This window comes from Drosophila teissieri, chromosome 3R (genome assembly GCF_016746235.2).
Source record: "Drosophila teissieri strain GT53w chromosome 3R, Prin_Dtei_1.1, whole genome shotgun sequence".
Classification (NCBI taxonomy): domain Eukaryota; kingdom Metazoa; phylum Arthropoda; class Insecta; order Diptera; family Drosophilidae; genus Drosophila; species Drosophila teissieri.
In genome coordinates this window covers 15,804,515-15,818,598 of record NC_053032.1, presented here as the reverse complement: position 1 = coordinate 15,818,598, position 14,084 = coordinate 15,804,515, and the positions used below count along the sequence as shown (strand labels likewise).

The 14,084-nt window shown below is 43.9% G+C and overlaps 1 protein-coding gene across 2 annotated transcripts in view; it reads left to right on the top strand.

The window, feature by feature from the left end:
- LOC122620106 (lateral signaling target protein 2 homolog) overlaps window positions 1–14,084 on the top strand; it is a 34,156-nt gene that overhangs the window by 13,479 nt on the left and 6,593 nt on the right. For both annotated transcript variants that reach the window (XM_043797413.1, XM_043797412.1), the window contains exons 2-3: window positions 3,801–4,214; window positions 11,438–11,550. In XM_043797413.1, the coding sequence (XP_043653348.1) occupies window positions 3,993–4,214; window positions 11,438–11,550 (335 nt within the window). In that variant the 5' untranslated portion in view covers window positions 3,801–3,992. The remainder of the gene's footprint in view (window positions 1–3,800; window positions 4,215–11,437; window positions 11,551–14,084) is intronic.

Genomic DNA, 14,084 nt, shown 5'->3' with positions numbered 1-14,084 from the left:
CTAAGCTACTTACAAGGTAAACTCCGCTCAGACCTCAAACGGAAAGTATCTTATGCAAATAAGTCGCTATATGGCGGACAGAAACAAAACATTGGCGCAGGAATATTAAGCAGTAAGAAATTGTAAATTGTAAACACAAAGCAAAATATTTGTTATACGCTTGTAAATTTATCGCGGCAGCAAAGTCCAGCCAAGCAGAGGAAAACAGAGGAAAGCAGAGGAAAGCGCAGAAAAGCCGGGGAAAATTCAGGAGGCTGTTTTTCACGCTCAGCTGCCCGGCGGCCGAAGAGAACTGGCAAAAAGGAGGCGAGCTCGAATAACAAAAAAAAGAACTTTATCGCAGTGCTCGCAGGACATGAATTTCCCCCACTCCGACCACATCCCTCTCTCCCACTTCTCCTTCAGCCTTAATGCTGAGTGACATTGATGTGACATGCCGTCATCTTGCCTCTCCTATTGCCCTCCAATCTTTGCTTTATTTAAAAGTTTTCCTGCCCTCGCTTTTTTCTCGCCCAACGCCTCGGGGGCGTGGCAAGTTCTGTTTGGTTAGTAGAGCACTCGCACCTAGAGGAAAACAAGGCAGCTCGGGACCCTGGCCCTCGCAAATAATAAATGATATGTAAACTAAGTCAAAAGTTGCCGTAGGTTGGCTAAATCACAACTGAGGGGCTACAACCGGGCCCAGATCTCAGTAATTTGTGCGTGTGGCCAGGCCCTGCGGCATTTCCCCAGATTAAAGATGAAAAACTAGGAAAAACCGGCTTTAATGTAGTTTAAAATCAAAGGAAATAGGGACTTTTACTACACAACTATATAGTCCACTGATAAAAAGAGTAATTAAATTTGGAATACTTTCGAAATAATTACAGTATCAAGTGCCAGCTAGATAGTACTTATCTGAATCACATAAACCCTCAGAGATTTTGCAACCATTATTCCTGAGGATAATTCCAACTGTCTGCCACATTTGTTCCACTTACGGATCCGACAATCCCCCGCTGCGAGCTGCGATATCAGTGCCCTAACTATAATGTCTATAATGTCTCAATATGCGAGCCACAAAAAAAGTAGAAAAGTAGAACGAGAACGAGTGTGACAGAGAGAACGGAGATACAAATTCTTACCTGAGCCAGGTTTTCCATGGCCCAGACAGCGACGACGCACCCATATCAATTTCCTCTGTGCGACCCAAAACGAATTAAAATTACACATAGACTGGCGGTCAAAAAAGTTGTGAGGGAAACGTATACACATATACCCATACCCTACAGAAGTTACGGATTTCGTACGGAGATCCTTTGCCTCGAATCCGAAGGCCTGTCGCCAATGCCGGAGAACATTTATCATGGCAGCTAATAAATGCGTTTCCCTTACCTGACCGACACGAACCCAATTGCAATTGAGCCATAGCAACCCCGATATGAGGCCTGACTTTTGGGCTGTGTCCATCTAATTTTACTTATTTTCCATTCTCTCTTTCTTTTTTAACAATTCCCCAATCAAACAATTCAATTATGAAAGTGCAAGAGTATATGTCGGAGCTGTTCCAGCTGTTCTTGTACTTGAACCGCAATTGTCTTTGTCAAGTACTGGAAGAAGTTCTCCCGGAATAAATCAACTGCGAGTTGAAAGTGCGGAAAGTGAAAGTGGGAAGAAGCTGGGTGAAATGGCAATTCTTTTGGGGGAGAAATGGAAAACCCTTTAATTGGGCTTGAAGTGTTTGAGTTATGATCGGCGGGGCAGGGGATTCATTATCCCGAGTCGATTCGATTCGATGCCAGAGACAGCTGTCCTCTAAGTATGGCCAGCTTTAAGGCAATTATCCGAGTGGGCCCGGGCCCGGCTTTAAGACAATTATCAAAGTGCTTTTGCCCCAGCCTCTGATTCGGGATCCATTCGTTCTTATCGAAACGAGTTGCCCACGCTAATTGCCCCCCGAGCTCCTGCACCTGATTCGGTTAGGACTTTGATTTCCATTACGCTTCCTTTTGAGCCTGTCCATAACATTTCCGTTTTACGCTTCACTTAAGTCCGTTTCTTGGCCGAAAGGGAAGAGGACTCGGGATTGGAATAGGGACCATCCGTAGGCATGGGGTAGCATGGAATGGGACGGGATACAAGCAGTCGACTTAATCTCAAAACAAATCGATTTCGTTGACTGTCTGTCTTGCGTTTGGGTTTTCTCGGGACTCCCTCTGCTCAACTTGGCTCTTTTTCAACACGATTTATTTCATTATTCTCGGCCGTTGGTGTTTTTTTTTTTAAGTTTTTGTCTGCTCAAGTTAATCACCCAGACCAGACAATTCAATCGATTTTCAAGAGAGCCCGGCCGCCGTAACTAAAGCTTTAAGTTTGGTGAGCGCACATTTTCTTGAAATTCAATCTTGTCTTTGGAGATTTCTTTTCCCGTTTTTATTTGGATTTTACTTTTATTTTCGTCTGATTTCTTTTGTTATTTATTAGTTTGCTCTGCGCCGGACTTCAATTCAATTCAATTTTCTTTACAACATTTCATCTTTGACATGTTTTGTGTGTCCGTCGGACTGTCTGTTTGTCATTGTGTTTATATCCAAGAGCTCCTCCGCCGTCCTCCGCCGTTCTCCTCCCGTTTCCTGCCGCTTCGGGCCGTTGTCGTCTTCGTTTTTAATATCTTTTAATCTCCAATGTCAACAGCGGCTTACATTTGATTGCAAGACAACACACACAGATACAGGCACAGATACAGATACTGGTGTATACACACACATATACATTTTTTGTGGAGATCTTATCAGGCTGCAGTGCCTCGAATCGAGACTCTCTTCGCCGTTCCTCTCCAGAACTGTCAGCTAATTAAACGAAGCCAACTGGCAACATATGTTGGGAATGGGAATGGGAATGAGAATAAGATTCAGCCTCAGCATCAGAACGAGATTCAGAGTCGGCTTCGGGATTCGGATACGGAATCGGAATTGGAATTGGATTCGGAATCACAATGCCAACCTTGGACTTGGACTACCCCACACAACAGATGGGGAATTCTTGGGCTGTCAGTGCAGCTGAGCTGCGAGACAAGTCCCACAAACAGCAGCCCAGTGTTGGAGTTTCGATCAAACCCCCACCCCATCCACTCATGTATCTGTAGCTGTATCTGCAACTGTGTGTGTATCTACCTACTGCGCCTCATAATATATCGGATTGCCACGCAGGACCATCAATCATCCGTCCTAACTCAATTGAACCCCGAAACCTTAACGCCGAAAAAGGTTTCACCAAGTCAACCGTTTTTTCTCAATTATTTTGTCAGCATATGTGTGAAGAAAAAACACAACCGCAGCCAAAAAAAGAAAGGATAATAATAATAGAAGTATTGAAAATAGAAAACACGCAGCACACACGCTGCAAAAACCTGGGGTAAAACAATTGCCAGTGAGTCGACGGAAATCGGGGTGCAAAGGGATAAATATAGCGGAGCTGGCGAGCAAAGTAAATAAAAATAAATAGCAAAAAACGGAAACGCATTAAGGAAAATCAATAAAAATTAACATTTGGCCACAAAGGGGGTGGTGGTGGAGGTGCCAGGGGGTGGTTAGGTGGCAGGCCTTGTTTCATTTGATTTTATTCCCCAGTTTGCATTGGCTTACAGCCGTGTTCGCGGGGAGATGGGCAGGATAAGGCCAATTAAAGATAGAAAACCCGGCAATTGTTACGTGCCAGGACATCCATGTGTGAGATAATTAGCACACAAGAGGAGACAAGGCCACATGCTGAGTACTTTTCAACTAACCAGAGTCCTTTTCTCCCTCTTTTCCTCTTTTCAGCTACAAGGCCGCCGATGAAGGCTGTCCAGATGACAGCGATCGGGCAGCGAATTTGACACGCACCCAAAAACTTCAAAGCGACTCGCAACCGAACCGGGAAACTCCCTATATAGATAATCCCCCGCAACCCCGACGATCGAGGAGGTATACCACCTATACCACACCCCGTCCAGCCGAAATCACACGTACCCAATGTGGAAAATGCTGGATATGATGGAACTGTCCGAAGCAGAGCTCTTCATGTTCGACTGCGACGATTGCTCGGGCACGCCCCTTGCCCCACCGCCCCAGTTCCTCATCCCACCGCCCCCCAGGCCGCCGGCGCTGGCCGAGTTCACGGTGGTGCCACAGGACTGCAACGAGGAGCAGCTGGCCCAGCAGCAGTGGGAGAGCGACGTCTGCCAGGCAATGCCGGTAAGTCGGAAAATCTATCAAATATATTATTAGCATAATATTCCCTAGTATGAGAGACACCTTATCAAGTGTTTGCCAATCTCTTGCTATCTGAATTAGTTGAAGCGAAAACATTACTTATTCAAATATACTGCGTGCTAATCCGCAGAGTTTTCATTCCCGACCTCCGTTGACATTTTCTTCCCCAGTGCAACTTAGGCTGATTATAATTTTGAGGGCGTTGCAAATGGGATTTTCCAACCCCACCCCACTGGTGGATGATTATGCAACCCAAACCAAACCAACCCATCTAACCCAACCCCCTCCGCAGTGCCATAATGAGGCCTGCATTTTGGCACAGCTGTTGAGATTTTCCCCTGTCCGTAGATTTTCCGCATCCCGAAACGAGTTGCAAGTGATTTGGCTTTTTGTGAGAGGTGTCAGAATTGTATGTTGCCTTATTGAATTATGTGCTGTATGCATATTACAATAACAAAAGCCTTCTTGTCGCTCTTCAAGTGGTGGGTAGTGGCAGTGGGCGTGGCCGGGGGAGTTGATTATGAGCTGGTAGAGCTGAAAATAAATGTTAGCAGTTGAGTAGACACTCGAAATGCCCGGCCACGGCGAAGGATGCGATTTGATTTATTGAAGCAAATTTGATGCCACCTGATCGAAAATCTGTTCGATTTGTGTGCTAAGAGGATAATTGCTGTATTACAAATGGTTATACGTATTATTTTCGCTGTTAACTAAACCCCTGAAGCCCCTGAAGTGCTTGTGTTATTTCAAATCATATGTAAGCATTAGATTTATATGAAATACTAGTGTTTGGCCTTCCAAGCTCGTTGACCTCTTTAAGGCCATTAGACTTTAAGTCTGCCACACGAGAGCACAAAAAAGGACTCGATGAAAAATTGCCAACATGCCACGCCCACTCGAACACACGTAGCCCACAATTCGGGGGCCGGCAGGAACCGCAAGGAATCACTTTAAAGCAAAGTGAAACAAATTTCTTTTCGTTTCAAGTCCTTTTGGCCTCCAGTTGCCGGGACAACAGCTGTTGCGCCTTGGCGTGTTGTTGCTGCCCCCATCATTATAAGGACGAAGAAGGACGATGCCGACGATGCTGGCCATCCCCTTGGACTGTGGAAGGCCAGTAACAGTAACAGTTACAGTGGAAATTACAATAACAATGAAAAGTTAAACGGCAGCCACACACAAAAAGGACAACAAGAAGCATTTTTCGGCCGCCAGTCGTCGGCAACATATGGCCCGAAATCAACCCTCAACTTTAAAAGGTTGTCAGCGGTTACAAAGGCAAAAAACAGAATAGATATTTCTATATCATTTCTGGCCTCAGCCCGAAAACGGCCAGATAGATAATTTTCCATGTGGAAAAACTGTAACTCGGCACTGTGGCACTCGTCTAATCTGGGGCAAGTGTTTGTTTAGGCACTGATGATGATGACGATGACGATGGCTGGGGGTAAACTTCTGGTAAAACAAAGATCAAATTCCACATATCAACACCGCAACGGTCATTGATAAAATTTCACGTGCTCCAAAAGTGGAAAAAACAGTGACTCCAACCCCCAAATCTTTCAACTCCAAGTGTTTTTCACTTTTCCACTTAATTCTCAACATGATAAATTTAAATAAATATAACCCAAAACGAAAGGCACCCAAAATGGGGAAAAATGTATCCATATAAAGCGGATCTGTGTGTGGTCCCCGTCATCTTAGCGTATTTTCTGTGTGTGGGCACTTGAGGCTGTCGCCGTTGATTTATGCTGACAAATCAAATGTTAATGCTAACATGCAGTTTATGTCAGAAAGTGTATCTCACGGCCCTCGTCTATCTGGAATCCTATCCAAAATTCAGCCAGAATATTGTTATGGATTTGGGTGTATGTGGGTAATAAGCGTTTAGATCAATGGGGAATTGCAATTCCGCATAAGTCGCAGGTAAACACATTAAAATCTCGACGAAATCAGCTTAAAATCAATTTGAGCAACCGAATCAATTTAATGGATTAGCGTTGACGAATAAAATTCAATGGCGGAAAGCTCTGTCGCCCATCAAATTGATAAGTTTATCGGGAATTGTGCCAATTTGGGAGTGTGCGTGTGTGCCTGTGCATGTGTGTGTAATTGTCAACTGGCAGAAGGAAAAGCGAAGGAAAAAGGCGAGAGAGGAAAGCTTGAAAAAATCCAAGGAGGCGAGGAAAAACCTTTAAAAGGCAAGCGGAAGTGGCATCCTCGCCAGACATGCGAAATTAAATTTCCACCAAGAGTGTGCGGGTGTGTGGGTGTGTGGGTGTGCGGGTGTGTGAGCGAGCTAAGGAGCAAAAATACTTGACAAGCAGCTTCTGATTTGCTCCAATGGGCGTGGCAGCAAATAATCCTTTTTCCAGCTTTCGCTTCCTTCTTCCTCGTCGCAATATATGTATGTACATACAAACGTACGAGAGTATGTATTTGAAGCTCGCCTTTAAGCAGACGAGGAACTGCTGAAGATGATGACAAAGGAGGGTATTTCGGGGGCCGAAGGACATCCAGACTTGGTGTGTAGCAAATAGCATGACATTGATATCAAATGTCGTGAGAATGCGGAATTCCTCAGCTACTTCTTCGTCTATATATAGCTAAATTCTGTTGCCTTTGGCTTTTGTTGTAGTCTGCTTTTGGGCGCTTTGGCTTTTGGTTTCCGACGAGTGGGTGGCTGGGTGAGTGGGTGGCCAAGTGGGTGGTGTTGGCATGGAATGACAAGGCCGTTGTTGTTGCTGTTGCTGCTGCTGTTTAGTGTTGATGTTGTTTACAGTTGACGTAGCCAGACACAGCTGCAGACAGTCGCAAGAATCAGGCAGAGAAAGGGAGCTGAATGAAAAATATTTGTGTGCTCAAAAATTGAATTTTCATGTGCGGATAGATGTCCTGTTCAAAAAATATGAAGGCAACTTTTGCTCGAATAAGTAAGATTTTCATATGGCAAGAGAGTATGGCCTTTAAACCTGAAGAAGCTGCCTTACGCAAGTTTACGTTTACATTTAATTTGTAATACCGATGATTTCCCCCCCATCTTCTTGTTGAGCTCCAAGTAACCTGACTGCCTCTGCCATTTTCCGCTGCACTTTTCCACTACCCCATTATCCATTATCGCCATCTAGCGCCATCTCAGCCACAGCGGCCCAACAAGTTTCGCAACTCATTACACCCCCCGAACATCTTATGGGAATGGGGCTCAATCACGAGCTGTTTCCAAACAATTGCGCTGCCAAGTGGTTACAAAAACCCCGGGGGTTTCAAGGAGCTCCAACGGGGGAGGGGATATCCACCAGGTCGATTCCCGATATGCACGTGCAACGAAATCGAAGTTGGTGCGGGGGTGCTAAAAAAAAACAGGTGAGGGGGGAAAAGAAATAGAACGCAAAGGCGCCATCCACACATGCATCGCATGTTCGAAAAACTTTTGCCATGTTATCAAAGCAGCCAAGTTCTGGCCTTTGTTGCTGTTGCTGTTGCAAAATAGTTTTCATCCTGCAAGTGGCACGTGCTTGTTGCTGGCTTTTCCTTTTGTCGTGTTTTGATGGTGAAAACTTTTGTGTTTTTCTCATCAGGCACGAAAATGAAAACGCGCTAGTCGTTGACTTTGCGAGCGAAAAGTTGTTAACTTTAAAGTTTCACGAGCGGTGAGAACTTTTCCATAGCTACGTATGTACGAGTATGTGCGAGTATGTACAGTATGGCATTGCTATGGGTGGCAGAATTCATTTTGACGACTGATTTTGATGACTTGCCAAACGGTCTGCCCACAATGTTGCTCGAGCTTTTTTATGCACTTTGGGCACACTTAAAGATTTAGGTCAAAGGCAAACATTTCACTTAATGGCCTACTCAAGCCGCCAGCTGCCTGCTGCCTACTGCCTGCCGTTTGCGGGTTGCCGGTTGCCGCCCTTGAGCCTGGTGATTTTTCACGATTAAAAAGTTGCCACAAGGCCGGAAAAACATTTTCCGCACACACACACACACACACACACACACACACACCCAGCAGCCCACAAAAGCTCACACGCATAAAAGTAAACAACGTTTTCCAGCTTCGGCCGCGTTAATCTCACTTTGCCTTATTCCCGCTTCTTATTTTTATTATTATTATTTTTTCGGGTGGGTGTAAACTTTAAGCCATAATTTTATATTCCGCCCCACCCGAAACCCGCCGACTAATGGCTTTTGTTGTCTGCAACTTGAAGGAGGGCTTAATTATTTTATCGGCCAAGTTGTTCTGGATGCACCGAAAGAAACGAACGCACGCTGTTGCCTTTGAAATTGCACTTATTAGGGACTTAATTAATTAGAAGCACTTATCAACATGAGTTGAGGAAATTGATTTTGAATGTGTATTGAAATAACCTATTTCTCCGAGTGCCTACTGTTTGGCTTTCCCCGTATTCCCTAGACATAAATCGTTCAAACTCTTATCGTTATCTTTTGCTTGCCATGTCTACTCCTTTTTCCTGCTTTTCTTTATTTAATTTAATTTATGGAATGCCCAGGGGCCAGGCAGTGTGTGTTTTTGAAGGGGAGAGCGAGGGGTGAGTGGTTATTACAAACGGCCTAGATGGAAAGCCTTCAATCATACCGGTGGCACTGCTTATCTGGGCAAACAGCGAGCAACTCTACTTCTTTCTCTTGTTATCGATAATGCGACTCGTTTACCTTGCCGCTTGTGTTTTTGTAGTTTATATATTTGTTGTATTGGTTGTATTTTCATTTTATCTTCGGGTTAATCCGTGAGGCAGCTGCTGGAAGCGTTTCGGTGGCAATCGACAACTGTCGCAATGCATACAGCTATATAGTTATACAGTTATTGCCCCCGCCTCGCGATTCCAGAAACAAGCTCCACTCACTCGCTCATTTGTTTGTTTGCCCCCAAAATGGGCAAATGGGCAGCACAAATAGGTAAACTCCTCGCAACACATGTATGTGTTTTAGATTTATCGATTATCAACGCACGCAGTCATAGTCGCAGTCGCAGTCACACACAATGCAGTTCAAAGTTGAGTGGAAAATGTGTGAAGCGTACGAAATGAAAGCGGGAAATGTTGCCAGGGCGAGACAAAAGGAAATTGTTTCATTTTCTTTGCACCGACAGAGGAACATTGTGTGGCGCAAGTGTGATTTCTATAAATTCAATTGGGAATGTGGCAGAAAAAGAGGGCTAAGCTCGACTTGTGGTAGGGTATCGGGCGGAGCATATGCGTACCGACGAAGGCTTTGTAACATTAAACAAATACCTTAGAATAATCTTTGTTTTTCCGTTCGCTCGTACCGCCCTTGGCAATTCATTAGATCCGACCAAAGCTCCAATGCTCCACATTCAAATGAATCGAAATGATCGAAGGCAAAGAGAAAAGTCTGAGGGAAACAGTCGTGTCAGGTCTCATTAATCAAATTGATTACGAGCATTTGAGCAGCCCCTGCCAGATTTCCAGCTTTTGGCGTTGCACTGCACACACATGCCACACATAATTGTTTAATTTATTATTATTTGTATTTGGTTTTCGCCTCGCTGCGGAGTCGATTTGTCTCTGAATGGGTTTCAAAATACAAATTTCTTCATTTTTATTTGTGTGCGTTCGGCTTGGCCGCAGTGATAAGCGATCCAAATGCGAGCAGCTTTCGGGGATCCCCCTTCCCCCCTTCTTCCTCTCCAAATACACCACATATTCGATAATTTAAACAATTTCGCCATGTGGCAGAAGGCGGCTGTTGGGCTTCCATATTTTAATGGCTTATCTCTTGGGGCTAGATGGAAATGCTCTCTTGTAATGCTGTTTGTTTATGCTCTCAATCCGAGTCCGTATTTGTTGCTCCCGATGAAATATGAATAATATTTATATTTGCTGCGAGCGCATGATTAATTACTGCTGCCCAGCTGATAAGCGTTTGAATCGCTTTCTGAGTGAGTGAGTGGATGAGTGGCAAGTGCTTCCGCATTTTGCCGCAAACTGTGCCACTCGTGGTGTGTTTGTTTGCATTTGCGTTTGTGTTGATGTGGGCAAATAAATCAAAATCGGAAAGTTGGAAAAATGCTTTTAATAAATTAGTGAATGCACAAAATGCATTACGAATTAAAGAGTAACCTACATTCGAAAACAAAGAGTGCCGCCTAAGTACACACACACATACGCATGCATACAGTCGCTGGCAAAATTATTTGCACAGCTGTCAAAGTTTGACCCCAATTCCTGTGTTTGGCGAAGCTGCGTCGCTCTCTGTCTCGCTTTCTTTGACTCCCTCTCGCTCGCACACCCGGTGTCTCATGGCCAAAAAATATTTTCCGTGTTTTTGAATGATTTATGCCGTGTGAGTGTTTGTAACCCGAACGACAGGTGCATTTGTGGAGGAGTTATCCCCACTTCTTCGTTTTCCGTCTTTCCACTTTGCCTTTTCCAGTCTCTGCTGACTCTCGGGTCAAACGCCCAACGAAAATGAAATAAAATGTGAAATAAATAAAAATACTTAATGCAAATATTTCACATTCGGCTTATCGTTTTTTGACAGGGACAGAGACGACTGAAGGCGGATACCCGATAGGCAAATGTTTTAGGTCGAAAGATTAGGAAATGTATTTGGAAAAATATCCAATATTTAAAACGTTTCGATGTTTGCTAACATTCTTATTTAATTTGGCTTTTTGCCCCATCCTATCCCATGCTTTCATTTCCATAGACAAGCCATTTCCACTGCGTTCTTATCAATCTTTATTCACTTCCCGTATCAACTGATTTCCCTCATTTATTCCCGACTTCATTATTTATTTAGCAACTTTTTTGCATGCCCAAGCATAAATTCAAAGGCAAATTGCCCACCTTATCCCTGCTCCAGCTGACCTTAATTTCCTGCGCCTGGTCAAAAGAAACAAAAAAGGAAAATAGTCGAAAAAGGTAATACGCCCACATTGCCGGTCTGGGTTTGAGGAAAAGCCAAAGTAACCGAAAGGTTAACAGCACAAGTCACAAGTCGCGTGCGCTGCGCTTTTGTTTGCATTTCGTTAGGCATATTTACGAAAATATTTTCCTCCTTGCCAACAGCTTGGCTTTCCTTTTGGCCGCGCGTTTCGGGCCTTTGTTTATATGCAAAATGGCTTTGTGTTTGAGTTGAGCGTTGATTTACTCACACTCAACTTTTGCTCTTACTCTTACTTTTACTAAGACCAGCGTTTCCCCTCTATATCTTTGCAGATCTTGGATGCCAGCCTGTACAGCAGTCAGTCGTTGGCCACCTCGGCCATGATAGCCGTCTTTTCGCTGCTCTTGGTCTTGATTGTGCTCATCTCGTCGCTGTTCGTTTGGAAGTAAGTACACTTAAAACATTGTAGCCATAGTTGGGGGAATTTAGTCCGATGACCAATAGAAGAAAGCTCCTATTCAGTTCTTAATTTCTAGTCATATGTATGGGATAGGGAATTTTAAGTAAGGATTCATAAGCTGCCTTACATTTTTCTTTCGGTGTCCTGTGCAAAGATATCCGCAATGACTCAATTACTTGGCCTGGCCCACACTCGATGATTTTCCCCTGCGAACGCGTTGTGTGGCTTTGTCTTGACTATTACAGCGGCTTGTCCCCTTCTGGCAACTATTCTTTTTACCAGTTTTTCTCTTTGCCTTGCCGCAGTGGAAGCTGCAGACTTTTGAGGCTTTAAAGGAGGCGTTAACCATTGCCTGCAACATGTTGCTCTTTTGCCTTTATGATTTATGTGGCTCCAAGCCGCAGAAGAAAAATAGAGTTTCCAGTGGTAGATAGCTGAGATGCGATAAAGAGGCGGAGTTGCTGCACTTCGTAGGAATTTCTTTCGTATTGCACTGCGGCGAAGCTTTCCCAAAATGTTAGTCACGTAACACGCTTAAGCGCAGGCGATTCAAATTTAAAAACAAAGTCCCCAAATTCAATCCTAGAAATTACAAGCATAAACATATTTTAGCCCACCCGAAAAACTTAATCAACTCAGTCAGGCCAGAGGATAATAAATTCCCAGGCAGCGCTGGCAAATAAAATACAGCGCAGGTGAAATCGCGGTAGCTAAAAGTGTTGAGCCGCAAAAATGTTCGCGCCGTATAAAAAATGCAAGCAATGCATAAAGATTATAAAACTATATCAAAAAATGTATGCAAACATGTGAAAAATGTGGGAAATAGAAGAAAATAAACCGGGGAATAAAAACCCATTTGCTAAAGCTGTCGAAACAGGGCTAGCGAGCGAAAGAGACGGGGCCAATGAAAGAAAGAGAACGAAAAAACGCGTTGCCAAACAAAAATTAATGTAGTCTACTTTTGAGCGGAGCCACACTGACCTATATGGCAATGTAAACGTGTGCGTGTGGGCGTTTGGTTGTGTGGCTGTGTGTGGCTGTGTGGGTGCACTTAAAACCGAAACTAAATTAAATTGAAATTTTAAATAAATGTTGCTGCAGCAGCTGCAAGAAAAAAGCACGTGAGAAATGGCTCAGGCACACACACAAATCAACTTTTAGTTGGTGGTGGTGGTGGTAAAAAAAAAAACACAACTCACATGCACAACACACAAGTAAAGATATAAAACAATTTACTTTTACAGTCTCCGCAAAAAAAGCAAAGCAAAACCCCCCAAAAAGAAAAAAACACTCGAAAAAACCCAGTCGGATTGCAAACGAAATGAAATCTGCTGCAGAAAATAACCACAAAAGAGGAGCTGCAGAAAAGGGGGCGAATGAAACGAGTCCTGGACATTGTTTGCATGTAATGCAGTGTGGAAACAGAGCCATGAAAAGCTGGGAAAGCTGGGAAAGCTGGAAAAGATTTTTGCACGCACAGCAGAGTAGAAACGAGAACGAGAACGAGTCGGCTAGATAATGGCTATGGGCAAGGCCAAAGCTTTACACCACACTTTTTGCCCAGCCCTTAAAGGGTTAAAGAGGAGAGCGGAGGTCCTTAAGGATGTGGGATTTCTGGGTGATACTGGGGGATAAGCGAATGCCCCCCGCTCATTAACATCAACAAGTGTTGAAGTTATATGCTCCGAAAAAAGCCCAAGGCTGTCCCAAAATCGATTTTCCTTTCAACAACAATGCGCAACTTGTTCGGCAATATTCATGGGTATCCATGAGAAAAGCAGAGGAGTTATGGCTACAAGCGATTTTCATACATATTCATTAAAGTTTGCTGACCGCACGCACGCACAGTGGGTGGAAAATGGTTGGGAAATTCGGAAGGAGGTGGGGAAGGAGGCGGAGAAGGAGGAAAAACAACACTGACTGTTGTTGTGCTTCATCATTTTTGAGGTTATGCCTCGCCATAACAAAGGCAGCAAAAAACACAGGACAAACGGGCATCTTTATTACATAGTTATCTATGCATGCGTGTGTGTGTGAGTGTGTGTCGGTGTGAGTGTGGTTGGGGGTGTGGGTGTTCCAGCTTTAAGTGTCTAACTGACCTCCCCCGGAAAACTGTGTCTGCCTCTGTGTGTGTGTGGGAGTGTGTCTGTGCTCGTGCCATTTTTGTGGCATTTATGATGTGGCACATTATTTTTGCTTTTATGTGTATGCGTGTCCTGGAAAAAGGAAAAGCTTGGGAAATAAACACACAACTATGAAAAGCCATAAATAAAATAGCAACTAATTTTATTTATTCGAGCTTCGAAGCAAATCAAATAATCATGGTGTCACTGTAAGAAAAAGTCGGTGGCTTTGCTTCATGGAATTCCGGTTCTCCGATTCTTTATTGCGCTTAAATTCTTTATAAATAATTAATTAAAATGCCCCGGACAGATTGCCCCCAACCGATTATCGTATAAAATTCAAACCATAAATTGCATTTATTATGATGCATTTTGTCCTTTATTTTTTGCGCAACC